Raw genomic sequence first — 16,089 nt, forward strand, 5'->3', positions numbered from 1 at the left:
AAAAGGCAAATGTATTTAGGACAAAGAAATAAGCACAAAATCATGCGATCCTTAAGTAAGTTACTATTGCTTGCTACTTACCATTGGCGAGTCAAACACCTGACTTATAGTTTGGGACTTTGGTGATTGTTGGCACACCCACCTCAGCATTTGTGGTATGGCATGATCGTTTACTTTATCTACACCACATCCAATGATGGTTGGTATAGACTCATATGCCCAAACCTATTCGACATTTGACAAACAAGTTTAGGAAGTGCCACAAGATATATATAGATATATAAACAAGTGGTTTCATAATCGTTTGAAAACAACTAAACGATCGTTTAATATAACTAAACGATCGTTAAAAAACAACTAAAAGATCGTTTAAATAACTAAACGATCGTTTAACATAACTAAACGATCGTTAAAAAACAACTAAACGATCGTTTAAATAACTAAACGATCGTTTAAATAACTAATCGATCGTTTAAATAACTAAACGATCGTTTAAATAACTAATCGATCGTTTAAATAACTAAACGATCGTTTCAATAACTAATCGATCGTTTCAATAACTAAATGATCGTTTAAATAACTAAACGATCGTTTAAATAACTAAACGATCGTTTAAATAACTAAACCATCGTTTAAATAACTAAACGATCGTTTAAAAGTTTTGAAGTAAGAAGTAAGAAGTCACATACCTGTAATGCATGCGGAAATCCATTGATAGTATATTTTTTTGTCTGTGTTAATTTCTTCTTTCCCTTGGCATATTGTTGTCCAAGGCTCTTTTCAAGGCACTTAGCGTGCGTTCAAAAGCAATCCGACCCCAATCATAATTATTAAATGTATTCCAATAATCAGCAATCTTGAAAAAACCAATGTCGACTTTGGTTCGCCTATCTTTTCCCAACAAAGATATCTCTATAAAGTAGACTAAAGCTAATTTCACAATATCATCGTCATCACCCTCGTATTCCAAAAATATATCCTCTAAGTCGCTAACATAAATACACTCATTGTCTTTGAAAAACTTCTCCAACAGTCGACTATTCCCAACCAACTGAATATAGTCCTCTTTAAGACCCCATAGTTCAGTTATGATGTTAAACTCTCTCCTACCGAAAGTACAAACAACGCCCCCTAGTAAGAAACTTATAGAATCCTTTCCTTCATCTTCCACCTCCCTTAACAGTAAGTAGTGGATGAGTGACCCATTAAAGACAATATTTAGGTCCAAAAAGTGCCCAAACTTTGTTTTCCTAAATAAGGCTAATTGATCGGGTTTGAGTTTGGCCTTAATATTATGTGTTGTCTTTTCTAAATGAGACAAACAACTTACTAGGGAATAAAAATGATGGGAAGGATTAATCTTGTACAAGGGTCTGTCGGTCGATGTCGATGTCGATGTCATGATTGAAGTCTGAAGAAAAAGGAACAAATTCCAGCAAATAAGTCGATTCCAAAACCAAACATTTACAGAAAATATATTGAAAATGGGTTACAGATAAAACTCACTGAAACAAGAAAAAGTTGATTCTTAGGTTCGAAAAGGAGAAGCGACGAAATGCACTGGAGGACCGACGACAGACGAACAGTCGGAGTATCTTCGAAGAGCAGAGCGGGAAATTTCAAAAGCCAACGAAAGGAGATTTTTTTTTTTACTTCAGGTGTTCTACGCGAAAGAGAAGGGAAAGCGAACGTGGGTAGGCAAAAAATTCAATAGAGAGCGGTAGAAATTTAATGAAGGGCATTTTTGTCCATTCACACCCAAATTGTCCTAAAAATCTTTCTTTTGAAAACTTGTCCCAAAATTCATTGAAAGCTCTTTTTTTAACCTATTTTTGGCAATTTCCCATTAAACATCCTACTTTTTAAGAACCGACATTAAAGCTCTTTTTTATTAGTTATTTATTTTTTTAATTTTGTAAAAAATTAAAGTTTTCCCTTCTTCCCTTCCCCACGATTTTCCCTTCTTCCCCTTCCCTACGATTTTTCCATTCCTTCCAAAGTTAATCACTCATGCCCCCGTCACCGCACCTTAGCCGCTGCCTCATCGTTCGCCGCCACTGCTAACTCCAGTCGCAAGCTCAACTAAATCTGACTCCTGCTGATGCCGTGATGCTAATTCCAGCCGTGCTGCAACTCCTGACGCCACCAAAATCTGACTCCAGCCACTTCCTTCTCGACTCACGTTGTCGCACACTGCCGCATACTATCAGACAATGTTTCCAATTCGAAGCCTTTTAGTTTCTGTTGCAAAGCCACAAATTACTTACTCCCTCCATCCTCATTTGCCTCCTCCATCTCCATCGGCCCTAATCTCCAAATCCCACGATAACATCCCAATTTGAAGGACTTTTTCTCTTATATTGATACTTTTGTTTGCTTTTGGATTAGAGAATTATTCGTTGTGGTGGAGCCCTTGATGATGATATGTCGAATATCATTGTTGCTCGACTTCTATACCCTGATGCTATTGATCCCAATGAGGTTCTCTTTCTTTGCTCTCTATCCATTTTAAGAAAGTAGCTCATATATAGTTCGTCAGGTTTTCTTATAACTGATTAACATAATCTTTTGGTATGCTTAACAGGATATTATGATGTATGTAAATTCCCGTGTTGGATCAATTATAGCTGGTAATATTGAAACCGGTGGAAACCATATCACTGATTGTTTGTTCTGTTTGAAACTGGGACGAGCTTTATCTTTTAACTACTGGTTAACTTGGATTTATGTTGGTATGGCCATTTTTGATACTATGAGACAGGCTTTATCTATGGCATTTTCTCAGCCTTTTCTCTTTATGTTATTATCTTATTCATTCCCCAAGTGCTGTGGTGCAGGGGATTATTATACGTATGTGTGTGTGCGCACTCTTATTATAACTTTTAAAAATGATAATCACCAATCAAAATATATAATACAAGTAAAACGAAGAAGAGCTGCTGATTAGTGTGATATACATTTATATATATACAAAATTGGGGGATGTTGTGGCAGCTTTGAAGATGGCGGCTGATATAAAAAATTCTATCTAGTGAATGCATATATTTTGTGTTTGTTTCCATGTAATTTGGAATGTTACCTCAACCTTTCATAATTTCGTGTTTATGTGTTGCACATGCCTTACTTGGTTGGTATATGTTGTGAGAATGGAGTTTCTTGTGGCAGGACATGGAGTAGCCAATGGTAGGTCTAATCAAAGTAGAAGTGAGAAAAAGAGTCGTAAAGCAATGCTGAAGCTTGGAATGAAGCCTATCTTCGGTGTGAGCCATGTCACAGTCAAGAAAAGCAAAAATGTTGGTTTTTTTCAACATCCCAAATTTGACACTTCTAAATTGATTCTATCTAATATCTATGGAATTTTTTCTGCAGATGTTATCTAATATCTAAATTGATTCTATCTAATATTTATGCATTGTCTCATAATTTTATTGAATTGTGATATCTAACTTCATTCTTTTAACTTTATTTTCAATGCAATGTTGATAATTTGTGATTTCAGATATGTATGTTCTAAATTTTAAGATATGTATGTTCTAGTTTTGTTTTTAGTTTTGTAGAACTTCATGTTTTATTTTAGATATCTAGATACAAGTCAAGAGTATATTACAACACAGAAACAAGCATTTTTTTATTCTCACAAGGATGAAGATTTGAGTAAGGTTTGTATTTTTGTCTGTTTTATGTTTCTTTAATTAGCATTGCAAATTTGTTGGAGTTTGATTTTTAGAGTTTCGTTTTGTTTTTGCAACTATCTTTGAAGTTTATTAATTCCGAGAAGTTTCAAAGGTGAGTTTATGTTTGTTGTTGTTGTTGTGAGACGGTGGAGTGGTGATATTTCTTTCTTTGTGGAGGAGAATATCCTCTGGCTTGTGTTTATTTTGTTTTTTTTTTTAAATTTTATTATTGAATTGTGTGTATTTTCTAAAGAAATATGAGAAAAACCGTTTAATGCTCTCTGTTGAAAAGTTGAAGTTGTAGTAATTTAATTACATATTAGGTTTATTTTTCAGTTTAAGGCTCTCTGTTAGTGATTTAACAAAGGTGATTTTTCTTATGTGATCGACTTGAGTCAACAAAGTCTAGTTTTGCTTTATTTTATGTAGTTTTTTACTGTAAATTATATGTACCTGGTTGATTGTTAGTTCGTTAATTCTAGAGATGGCTTTTAAAATTGAAATTTAGGGATTCTGATCTTGTTAAGGTCAAGAACATGTATAGTATTACTATTTACTTTTGTTTGCTTTTGGATGTCTGGATGTTCATGTTTGGTGGTCATTACGTATAAGACTTAGAAGCATATATACAGATGCTGAGGTGGAATATTCTTTCAATATATTTCTTTTCCTCTGATGCAAATGATGACTATCACTCCCTATGATCTTTTTTTCCCTCTATTTACTGTATGCTTCTTCCTTACCTACTCAATGAAGATTTTGGAAGTTGAGTAGATCATGGACATTGAAACAGGACTTGAACTAATAATGAAGAAAATGTTGAAAAGGTTTGTTTTTCATTTTTCAATTTTTTGCTATGTCGAAAGTAATTGTTTTTACATTTTAAGACACTTGCATAAATGATCATACAAAGGATAGAAGGTTCGACCAAAACCTCACAGAAAGAAGGATAGTCCTCAGAAAGCTATCGAGAAGGTAGTATTCATTTTGCTTTGTTCTTTTGCCTGAATGATATTACCTCGAAAACATAAATACTTTCAAAGAGTAATTCAATCCCTCTTGCAACCAAAGTCATATGTCTTTCAGGTTCTAGATACTTTAATTTTTTATATTATAGTCAGCTCGTTGTGTAATCTTTTCTTGAATTTATGTCATTGTCAGTTTAGTAAAAATTGATGCTATCTTCTTTTGTGGTACATATTTTGGACAACGGAAAAAAGATAGGATTGAAACATTTCAAGCCAATGAAGCCTTTGGGGTCTGAAAAAAATCAGTCCGTCCAATCACCTATTTTGTCTTGTATTTTCAAGATACTAGAAGTTTTTTTTCCACCATTTTTACTGGTTCTGTTCAGAATGAATCAATGTTAATTTATCAAACAAATCTTTGTATCAGCATTAAGCACAAATATTTGTATTATTGGCTGCAATGTGCATTTGGTAGAACTGTGTGGGACTAATCAATACTTTGCAATGAAGGCAATAGATAAGGGTGTCATGCTCAACCGCAACAAGGTTTTGTAATATTTTAGTTTAAATTCATCAATATTTTCCCTTGGTTCATATTATAAATTTAAATACATTTCATTTTAGATCTGAAAAGTGAAGAACACGAAATTCACATCTACGAATGAGGTTTGAGATTTCTCCCTTTCTTATATTTTTCTGATGTGCATCTGAAATTGCTAATAGCTAACCAACATGTGTATAGCTAACCTACATCTGAAATTGCTGATAGATAAATTAAGGTAATTTCATTGTATTTAGATCTCTCTAATTTGCATTTTTTCCTTATAGTTTGTACTTTAATTTTTTTCTTTCAATTTATAATCTCATTCACTCTCTGTATATATAGTATTCAATCGTGTTTATATTATTGTTTACTCATAAATTTGTATACGAGTATATGGTTCAAATCTTTACTTGTTGAAAGGTAGGGCTTTGAGGTTCAATGAGAATCTAAACTTGTCTAGAGAATATTGTCTATTTGTTGACAACTTGAGCAGGATATGTTTTCCACAAACTTGTCTCAAGAAATATTGCCTTTTTCTTAACTGCTTACTTGAAATGATCTATTCTATAGATTCTGTACTTTTGCATTTTTGTACAATTGTGTTCTTTGAGCGTTCCGATATTATATATGATGTGTCTACCCTCACAAAGAAACCTAGTAGAATTGTATATGAAGTATGTAGCTTTCTTCTTTACTTCTTACTCAAACGTCTTTTTTCTTTTTTTCATATGGTATTGAAGTGACTGCTCCCTTCGATGGTGCATTTGATTTTATGGAACTTTGTTATGACATTGGATTTTATTTTGAAAGAAACATGCTTTTATGCTTGATAAGTTAATAGCTTCAACATGAAAGTTAATGACCAAATGTTTACTGATGGAAAGAACCAAATAAAGCATGTCTTTGGGAATTAATGTGATTCATTTAAAAAACAATGACGAGTTGGAGTTTTTAATTGAGAATTGAAAATGATGAGGTAGTATTCTGTTGATTTTTATAGCATCTGCTCTATTAGAATATATGTAAAACTTTTTCAGTAGGCTACTTAATTTAGTATTTCGATGTAGCTTATTCTGATGACTGACCTACAAATAGCACAAAGGAAGCTTTTGAGAAAGTCGTTTTCATCAAAACTCAAAAGACTAATGCTCGAACAAGGGGTAGTTACCTTTTCATATATTAGGTTTTAACTATTTTTTTGTGAAGATGTGCATCCTTAATCGTGTTAGCTTCTCTTATTTAAGCCAATTTCAATGTCCTTTTAATTGTTGTAAAGAAATTTTTGAATGTTTCAGTAGTCAAATTAAATGGTTTATTTTGATATTGCTTGTAGAATGATTGAAGACATATCGGGTTGAAAGCGAACCGATTGTGTAGATAGTCAGGCTATTATTGAAGGTTAAAGACTAAGATGTTTAGAATTTCTTGTTAAAGTCTTGTATTAGGATCTTGTTTCATGTACTGTTGTAGAATGTATATGTGAATACAATATTAAAATTTTATTTTGTGTATACAAATGTAAAAGACAAATATTATAGTTTCTAAAATAATATTAATTTTATTGATTTGTTGGAGAGAAAAAATATTTATCTACATGGACTCTATGTCTTATAAAAAATGGACAATAATGAAACAATTTAATAAAAATAAAATTAAAAAAATGGCCTAGAACAAGGTAAAGATGTCGTTTTTAAACTGACATTAAAGAGGCATTTAATATCGGTTTAGAAACGACATTAAAGGCATCTTTAGTGTCGGTTTAAAAACGACATTAAAGACAACTTTAATGTCGGTTCTAAACCGACATTAAAGGTCAACCGACATTAAAGGTCTTCAATAACACCATCAAAGATGTCGGTTTATAATTGACATTGAAGGCCTTTAATGTCGATTTTTAACCGACATTAAAGAGGCCTTTAATGTCGGTTATAAAGCGACATTAAATCCTAACCGACATTAAAGGCCAAATTTCTTGTAATGGTTGAATCTAACCCATATATGATCAGTTTTGTATATCAAATTTAAATTCATTTGCGGATAGATGTGGATAGACTAATATCACAGTCTATATAGATAGACAAATATAACAGTTTATCTAGATAGACAAATATTAACATCTATTATATTCTTTCTGTTCTTTTTTATTTGTGCTGATAGAAATGTGTTTATAATTATTATAGGTACATGCACTGCTTTAGAAATAGATAACAGCGGTCATTCCAAGTTTTGTTTTATGGCTTTTGGTGCATCAATTAAGGGGTGAAAATATTGTAAACCTATTATTTCTGTTGACGGGACATTTTTGAAGTGTAAGTTTGGTGGCATCCTATCAATAGCCATATCACAGATGATAACAATCAAATCTTTCCTCTTGCTTTTGCCATTGTAGATTTTGAAAATGATAGTATCATGGACATGATTTTTTGAGAAGATACGAGGTAGTTTTTCAGAGCGGGCTAATTTAGTCATTGTTTCTAATAGGCATCTTAGCATCCCTAAAAGGAGTTTTAAGAGTGTTTCCTGATGTTGAGTATTGTGTGTGCACAAAACATCTTTTAAGTAACTTGAAACTCCATTTTAAGGATCCACTACTTGATAAATATTTATTTAGTTGTGCTTATGCCTACACCATTGATGAATTTGAGTACCACATGAAATGCATGGAGTCTGTTTATCCAAATATCAGAGATTAACTTAGTAGTATTGGTTTTTAAAAGTGGTCTCGGACATATCTTTGTAGACGAAGGTATAGAATGATGACATCAAATTGTACAGAAAGTGTAAATTCAGTGTTTAAAGATCTTAGAGAACTACCTGTGGCTACGATGCTTAGTTCAATTAGGGATGTATTGCAAAAGTGATTTTATGAACGAAGTAAAGAAGCTTCTACAATGAAGAGTGTTTTGACTTCTTGGACTGAGAACATTATGCGTTTAGAACATGAAATTAAAAGTCAAGAAGATTATTGGTAAGATTTTTTTTTATCTCGGACAGTTAGAGATAGAATGTTATCTTTGTCTATCCATAGATAAAGATAGCAATTTATCTGTTCCTGTCTCAGATAGACACATTGTAATGCCCCGAATTTTCGAGGTAAAATTTTAGCATTTTATGTGAATTTTTCAGGATTTTAAAATTTTGTAAATGATAAAATAATAATATAATATTATTTATATTATTATTATTTATTATTATCATTATAATTTAATATTAATACATTTATTTTTATTTAATATTATATTCATTATTTGATATTAATATTATTATAATTAATTAATATTAATATTGTATTATTAATTTTATTATTATTATTTTATATTTTTATTATTTATATTTTTATTATTTTTATTTATTTATTATTTTTTAATATATATATATAATAATATATATATATATATATATATATATATATATATATATATATATATATATATTTTGAATAACCCTAAGGCGTGCCCCCCCAATCCATTTCTTCTTCTTCAACGTCTTCCGCACGCGAGGCCACCGCCACCGTCCCCCAGCCTTCTCTCTTCCGCACCCGCCGGTCGCCATCCCTCCTCTCCGTCTCCCTTTCTCTGTGGTGGTTCCGTTTCCGTCTCCGTCGACGGCAATCTCACCACTCCAGCCTTCGTCCGCCGCAACCCATCCATTTTCCGAACCCCCTCTCGGTCTCACGCACTCGGACGCCACCGTGCGTCCTTCGTCCGATCGTGTCCGCCGACAACCAGTCGCCCTCCGCCGCGTTGAAGCAGAGCCGGTCGTCGAACTCCACCAAGTCGCGACGCGTCTTCGTCGTTGAACGCTCGAAAATCGTCGTTCGTGGTTGCCCCAGTTACAAGCCGACCCGACCCGAGAACCCGCTTCCAGTCCAACCCGCGATTAAAGCTGCAGGTCCAAGTTGAGCCGAACCGCGAGCCGAGCCGTAAGTCGAGTGGAGCCGAGCCGCGTGCCGAGCTACAAGCCGAGTTGAGTCGAGCCGCGAGCCGAGCTGCAAGCCGAGTTGAGCTGAGCTGCAAGCCGAGTCAAGCCGAGTTAAGCCGTGAGCCGCAAGCCGCGAGCCGAGCCGAGCCGAGCTGAGGGTGAGCCAAGCCAAGCCAAGCCACCTAAGCCATAATTTTTCTCCCTCCACTTCAGCTCACGGTGAGTCTTCGGTAAGGATCATTTTGGTAATTTACCCAATGTTGCCATGACCGTTTCGAATTTGAATATTAGAGTAAGACTGGGTCCTATCTTTCGTTCCTTAAAGGTAGTAGGGATTTGACGCTCAAGTTCTTGGGTCCCACGGCAAGTTCATTTGGGAATAGCTCCCTTTACTCGGGTAAGCCGACGTTTGCTGTTTCGAATGATTTAAAAAGGTGACTTTTACTAGTGTTATAGTTTAAACCCTTGTGTTTTCGTTTAGGTGGATCCGTTGGGCGTGGACTCGAACGAGGGGCATAACCAAGTATCAGGTAAGGGTTTTCCCTACTACTAGACCTCGGATCGAGGCTGGAAACGTAGTAATCCACAGGGGATTACACATTAGTAACTGTACTGAATAATTGGATGCATGTTTGACTTTTAAGTGTTGCTGTTATGCTCTTGTCTGATGTAAAGGTAATGTGACCGCTAGTTGTAGCTTGTGTGCCATCGGGTGTAAGGAGTTGTTTACGGATAGACACCGATGCCCAGATGTTCTGTATATTGTAGTTATGTTAAAGGGCTACGTTGTGGACTGAATTTGTATATCGATGGACTTCAAAGTCTTAAGGTTAGGTAGGGGTAGTTTATTGTCTGCTATTGATTATGGAGTTTCGTCGTGGAAGGATAGTGAGTCCGGTTCTGGTTTGACTAGTTGACTGGATCTAAGGAATATCACAATGGTGTGTGAATTTGAAACGCTTATAGCAACGGAGGATGTGGTTGTTTAAAACTATACTATCTGACTGGTGAAGTCTACGGAGGATTTGTAATATGAATGTTGTCGGAGTATGACTGTTGTAGACGGTGTAGTAAGGCCGGAGGGGTAATGGTTAGCTTCATCTATGGGGTAGTGTACCTTACGGATAGGTGTATCCTTCGGGATCACTAGACTGATATGTGCATCCCTCGGGATCACTAGACTGATATGTGCATCCCTCGGGATCACTAGACTGATAGGTGTATCCTTCGGGATCACTAGACTGATACGTGCATCCTTCGGGATCACGAGACTGATGTGTGCGTTCTACGGAACCACTAGACTGTTTACGTAGGGTACCCCTGAATAGGAAGTTAACTGTTGTTCCCTAACGGGCCCAGTAATGGGTCCCTTACTGGGTGTATTATATACTCACCCTTTCTCTTCTTTAACTTTTCAGGTAAGGGTACAGCGAGGGGCAGACCAACGAGAGGCAGGAAGGACGCGTGAAGGCCATATGGACGCGTTTGGTTTTCTTTATGCTTCCGCTGATGTATTTTGTTAGAATATTTGGTTTTGTGATTTTGAGTTTGATGACTTGAGTATTTTATTTGAAACTTTCGTGACTGTGATTTAAAATAGGGCCCAAAACTGCTTTTGTAATATTTCTAACGTTTTAATGAATCGTAACCGGTCCGTTATGAGTTTTTTATGTTTTGTGGTCGAGTCTTAGTACTGAGTAGTGACCTCAGCTTAGTCCGGAAAGTTGGGTCGTTACAGTTGGTACCAGAGCCTAGGTTTTAGGTTCTGTAGACTGACTTATGATGTGAGTCTGTGTTTTGTGTCCTTATGGCTAAAACGATCCTTGCCACTCGTCAGGTACGCTCTCATGAAATTATTTGTATAACTCTATATGCATTACCTTACCTAAGTTAAACTGCGAAGTTAATTATCACTTATGACTAAAGGGATCATTGGTGGTTGTTAGGGAAATGCCGCCAAGGAGAGGTGCATGTAGAGGTGGCCGAGGAGGCCGAGGAAGGGGAGCAGGACGTGTTCAACCTAAGGTGCAGCCTGTAGCCCAAGCCACTGACCCGGCTGCGCCAGTTACTCATGCGGACCTAGCTGCTATGGAGCAGAGGTTCAGGGATTTGATTATGCAGATGCGGGAGCAGCAGCAGCCTGCCCCGCCAGCTCTTGCTCCAGCTCTAGTTCCAGTTGTCCCCAGGTTGTGCCGGATTAGTTGTCAGCAGAGGCCAAGCACCTGAGGGATTTCAGGAAGTATAATCCCACGACATTCGATGGGTCTTTGGAGGACCCCACCAGGGCTCAGCTGTGGTTATCGTCTTTGGAGACCATATTCCGGTACATGAAGTGCCCTGAGGATCAGAAAGTTCAGTGTGCTGTTTTCATGTTGACAAATAGAGGTACTGCATGGTGGGAGACTACAGAGAGAATGCTAGGTGGTGATGTGGGTCAGATCACGTGGCAACAGTTCAAGGAGAGTTTCTATGCGAAATTCTTCTCTACTAGTTTGAGAGATGCCAAGCGGCAGGAGTTCCTGAACTTAGAGCAGGGTGACATGACAGTGGAGCAGTATGATGCGGAGTTTGACATGTTATCCCGCTTCGCTCCCGAGATGATAGCGACTGAGGCGGCCAGAGCTGATAAGTTTGTTAGAGGCCTCAGACTGGACATCCAGGGTTTGGTTCGAGCTTTCCGACCTGCCACTCATACCGATGCACTGTGCCTGGCAGTGGATCTCAGTTTACAGGAGAGGGCTAACTCGTCGAAGGTCGCAGGTAGAGGTTCGACCTCGGGACAGAAAAGGAAGGCTGAGCAGCAGCTTATTCCAGTGCCACAACGGAACTTCAGACCAGGTGGTGAGTTTCGCCGTTTCCAGCAGAAACCTTTTGAGGCAGGGGAAGCTGCCAGGGGGAAGCCGTTGTGTACCACTTGTGGGAAGCACCTTCTGGGCCGTTGTTTATTTGGGACCAGCACTTGCTTAAGTGTAGGCAAGAGGGTCATACAGCTGACAGATGCCCGATGAGACTTACGGGGAACGCGCAGAATCAGGGAGCAGGTGCTCCACATCAGGGTAAAGTCTTTGCTACCAACAAGACTGAGGCTGAGAGGGCAGGCACAGTGGTGACAGGTACGCTTCCAATATTGGGGCATTACGCCTTAGTTTTGTTTGATTCGGGTTCGTCAGATTCTTTTATATCTTCTGCATTTTTGTTGCATGCCCGCTTAGAGGTAGAGCCCCTACACCATGTTCTATCAGTATCTACTCCTTTTGGGGAGTGTATGTTGTCGAAGGAAAAGGTGAAAGCATGCCAGATTGAGATAGCAGGCCATGTGATTGAAGTAACGCTGTTAGTCCTGGACATGCTCGACTTTGATGTAATTCTGGGTATGGACTGGTTGGCCACTAACCATGCCAGCATAGATTGTTCCCGTAAGGAGGTAGCGTTTAACCCTCCCTCGATGGCTAGTTTTAAATTCAAGGGAGAAGGGTCAAGGTCGTTGCCTCAGGTAATCTCAGCCATCAGGGCCAGTAAATTGCTCAGTCAGGGTACTTGGGGTATCTTAGCGAGCGTGGTGGATACTAGAGAGGTCGATGTATCCCTGTCATCAGAACCAGTGGTGAGGGACTATCCGGATGTCTTTCCTGATGAACTTCCAAGGTTACCTCCTCACAGAGAAGTTGAGTTTCCCATAGAGTTGGAGCCGGGCACGGTTCCTATATCCAGAGCCCCATACAGAATGGCCCCAGTATAGTTGAAAGAACTAAAAGTGCAGTTACAGGAATTGCTCGATAAGGGATTCATTCGACCGAGTGTGTCACCTTGGGGTGCGCCAGTTTTATTTGTTAAAAAGAAGGATGGATCGATGCGTCTATGCATTGACTACAGGGAGTTGAATAAGGTAACTGTTAAGAACAGATATCTCCTGCCTAGGATCGACGATCTATTTGACCAGTTACAGGGAGCTACAGTGTTCTCTAAGATTGATCTTCGGTCGGGATATCATCAGCTGAGGATTAAGGATGGTGATGTACCGAAGACAGAATTTCGTTCCAGATATGGACACTATGAGTTTATTGTGATGTCTTTTGGTTTGACGAATGCTCCGACAGTGTTTATGGACTTGATGAACAAAGTGTTTAGGGAGTTCCTAGACACTTTTGTGATCGTGTTTATTGACGATATCTTAATATATTCCAAGACGGAGGCTGAGCATGAGGAGCATTTACGTATGGTTTTGCAAACACTTCGGGATAATAAACTGTATGCAAAGTTCTCGAAATGCGAGTTTTGGCTGAAGCAGGTGTCCTTTCTAGGCCATGTGGTTTCTAAGGCTGGAGTTTCTGTGGATCCAGCTAAGATAGAGGCAGTCACCAGTTGGACCCGACCTTCCACAGTCAGTGAGGTTCGTAGCTTCCTGGGTTTAGCAGGTTATTATCGACGGTTTGTGGAGAACTTTTCTCGTATAGCGACTCCTCTTACACAGTTGACCAGGAAGGGAGCTCCTTTTGTTTGGAGCAAGGCATGTGAGGACAGTTTCCAGAACCTTAAACAGAAGCTAGTTACCGCACCGGTTCTTACTGTACCTGATGGTTCTGGCAGTTTTGTGATTTATAGTGATGCTTCCAAGAAGGGTTTGGGTTGTGTTTTGATGCAACAAGGTAAGGTAGTCGCTTATGCTTCTCGTCAGTTGAAGAGTCATGAGCAGGACTACCCTACACATGATTTAGAGTTGGCAGCAGTGGTTTTTGCTTTGAAAATATGGAGGCATTACTTATATGGTGAAAAGATACAGATCTTCACGGATCATAAGAGCTTGAAATACTTCTTTACTCAGAAGGAATTGAATATGAGACAGCGAAGATGGCTTGAGTTAGTGAAGGATTACGATTGTGAGATACTGTATCATCCAGGCAAGGCAAATGTGGTAGCTGATGCTCTTAGTAGAAAGGTATCACATTCAGCAGCACTTATTACCCGACAGGCCCCATTGCATCGAGATCTTGAGCGGGCTGAGATTGCAGTGTCTGTGGGGGCAGTCACTATGCAGTTAGCCCAGTTGACGGTACAGCCGACTTTGAGGCAAAGGATCATCGATGCTCAGAGTAACGATCCTTATTTGGTTGAGAAGCGGGGCCTAGCAGAGGCAGGGCAAGCGGTTGAGTTCTCCATATCCTCTGATGGTGGACTTTTGTTTGAGAGACGCCTCTGTGTGCCATCAGATAGCGCGGTTAAAACATAATTATTATCTGAGGCTCACAGTTCCTCATTTTCCATGCACCCAGGTAGTACGAAGATGTATCAGGACCTGAAGTGGGTTTATTGGTGGCGTAACATGAAGAGGGAGGTGGCAGAATTTGTTAGTAAATGCTTGGTGTGTCAGCAGGTCAAGGCACCAAGGCAGAAACCAGTGGGTTTATTACAACCCTTGAGCATACCGGAATGGAAGTGGGAAAACGTGTCCATGGATTTCATTACAGGACTGCCAAGAACTCTAAGGGGTTTTACAGTGATTTGGGTTGTGGTTGACAGACTTACCAAATCAGCGCACTTCGTTCCAGGTAAATCCACCTATACCGCTAGTAAGTGGGCACAACTGTACATGTCTGAGATAGTGAGATTACATGGAGTGCCAGTGTCGATTATTTCCGATAGAGATGCCCGTTTCACTTCCAAATTCTGGAAGGATTTGCAAACCGCTATGGGCACGAGGTTAGACTTTAGTACAGCTTTCCATCCACAGACTGACGGTCAGACTGAGCGTCTGAACCAAGTTTTAGAGGATATGTTGCGAGCGTGTGCATTGGAATTTCCAGGTAGCTGGGACTCCCACTTGCATTTGATGGAATTTGCTTATAATAACAGTTTTCAGGCTACTATTGGCATGACACCGTTTGAGGCCTTGTATGACAGATGTTGTAGATCCCCTGTGTGCTGGGGTGAGGTGGGTGAGCAGAGATTGATGGTCCTGAGTTAGTTCAGTCTACTAACGAAGCGATTCAGAAAATTAGATCACGTATGCAGACCGCACAGAGTAGGCAGAAGAGTTATGCTGATGTTAGACGGAAGGATCTTGAGTTTGATGTGGGGGACAAGGTATTCTTGAAGGTAGCACCTATGAAAGGTGTCTTACGATTTGAAAGGAGAGGAAAACTGAGTCTCTGTTTTGTTGGGCCGTTTGAGATCTTGGAGCGGATTGGCCCCGTAGCGTATCGCTTGGCATTGCCACCATCACTCTCGACAGTTCATGATGTGTTCCATGTTTCTATGTTGAGGAAGTACGTGCCAGATCCATCCCATGTAGTGGATTACGAGCCACTAGAGATTGATGAAAACTTGAGCTATACTGAACAACCCGTTGAGGTGCTGGCTAGAGAGGTGAAAATGTTGAGGAATAGAGAAATTCCTTTGGTTAAAGTCTTATGGCGGAATCACCGGGTGGAAGAGGCCACATGGGAGCGAGAAGATGACTCAAGTTCTTGGGTCCCACGGCAAGTTCATTTGGGAATAGCTCCCTTTACTCGGGTAAGCCGACGTTTGCTGTTTCGAATGATTTAAAAAGGTGACTTTTACTAGTGTTATCGTTTAAACCCTTGTGTTTTCGTTTAGGTGGATTCGTTGGGCGTGGACTCGAACGAGGGGCATAACCAAGTATCAGGTAAGGGTTTTCCCTACTACTGGACCTCGGATCGAGGCTGGAAACGTAGTAATCCACAGGGGATTACACATTAGTAACTGTACTGAATAATTGGATGCATGTTTGACTTTTAAGTGTTGCTGTTATGCTCTTGTCTGATGTAAAGGTAATGTGACCGCTAGTTGTAGCTTGTGTGCCATCGGGTGTAAGGAGTTGTTTACGAATAGACACCGATGCCCGGATGTTCTGTATATTGTTGTTATGTTAAAGGGCTACGTTGTGGACTGAATTTGTATATCGATGGACTTCAAAGTCTTAAGGTTAGGTAGGGGTAGTTTATTGTCTGCTATTGATTATGGA

At 38.9% G+C, this 16,089-nt stretch overlaps 1 protein-coding gene across 6 annotated transcripts; it reads left to right on the forward strand.

Moving 5' to 3' along the window:
* Window positions 1–1,916: 1,916 nt before the first annotated feature.
* On the forward strand, window positions 1,917–6,688 carry LOC127144013 (nascent polypeptide-associated complex subunit alpha-like protein 3). 6 transcript variants are annotated; one of them, XR_007815522.1, is made up of 5 exons: window positions 1,917–2,481; window positions 2,585–2,732; window positions 3,166–3,293; window positions 4,431–6,346; window positions 6,520–6,688. XR_007815522.1 is itself a non-coding variant. In XM_051079404.1 (3 exons), exons 1-3 carry the CDS (start codon window positions 2,425–2,427, stop codon window positions 3,378–3,380), a joined length of 318 nt encoding a protein of 105 aa, XP_050935361.1. In that variant the 5' UTR covers window positions 1,922–2,424; the 3' UTR covers window positions 3,381–3,498. The 6 variants fall into 6 exon arrangements, 2 of the variants coding, with proteins under 2 accessions (XP_050935361.1, XP_050935360.1); XR_007815524.1 differs by having other exon boundaries at window positions 2,585–2,630; XR_007815523.1 differs by lacking the exon at window positions 2,585–2,732.
* Window positions 6,689–16,089: the final 9,401 nt, after the last annotated feature.

The sequence above is a fragment of the Cucumis melo genome, chromosome 11, assembly GCF_025177605.1.
Source record: "Cucumis melo cultivar AY chromosome 11, USDA_Cmelo_AY_1.0, whole genome shotgun sequence".
Taxonomy (NCBI): domain Eukaryota; kingdom Viridiplantae; phylum Streptophyta; class Magnoliopsida; order Cucurbitales; family Cucurbitaceae; genus Cucumis; species Cucumis melo.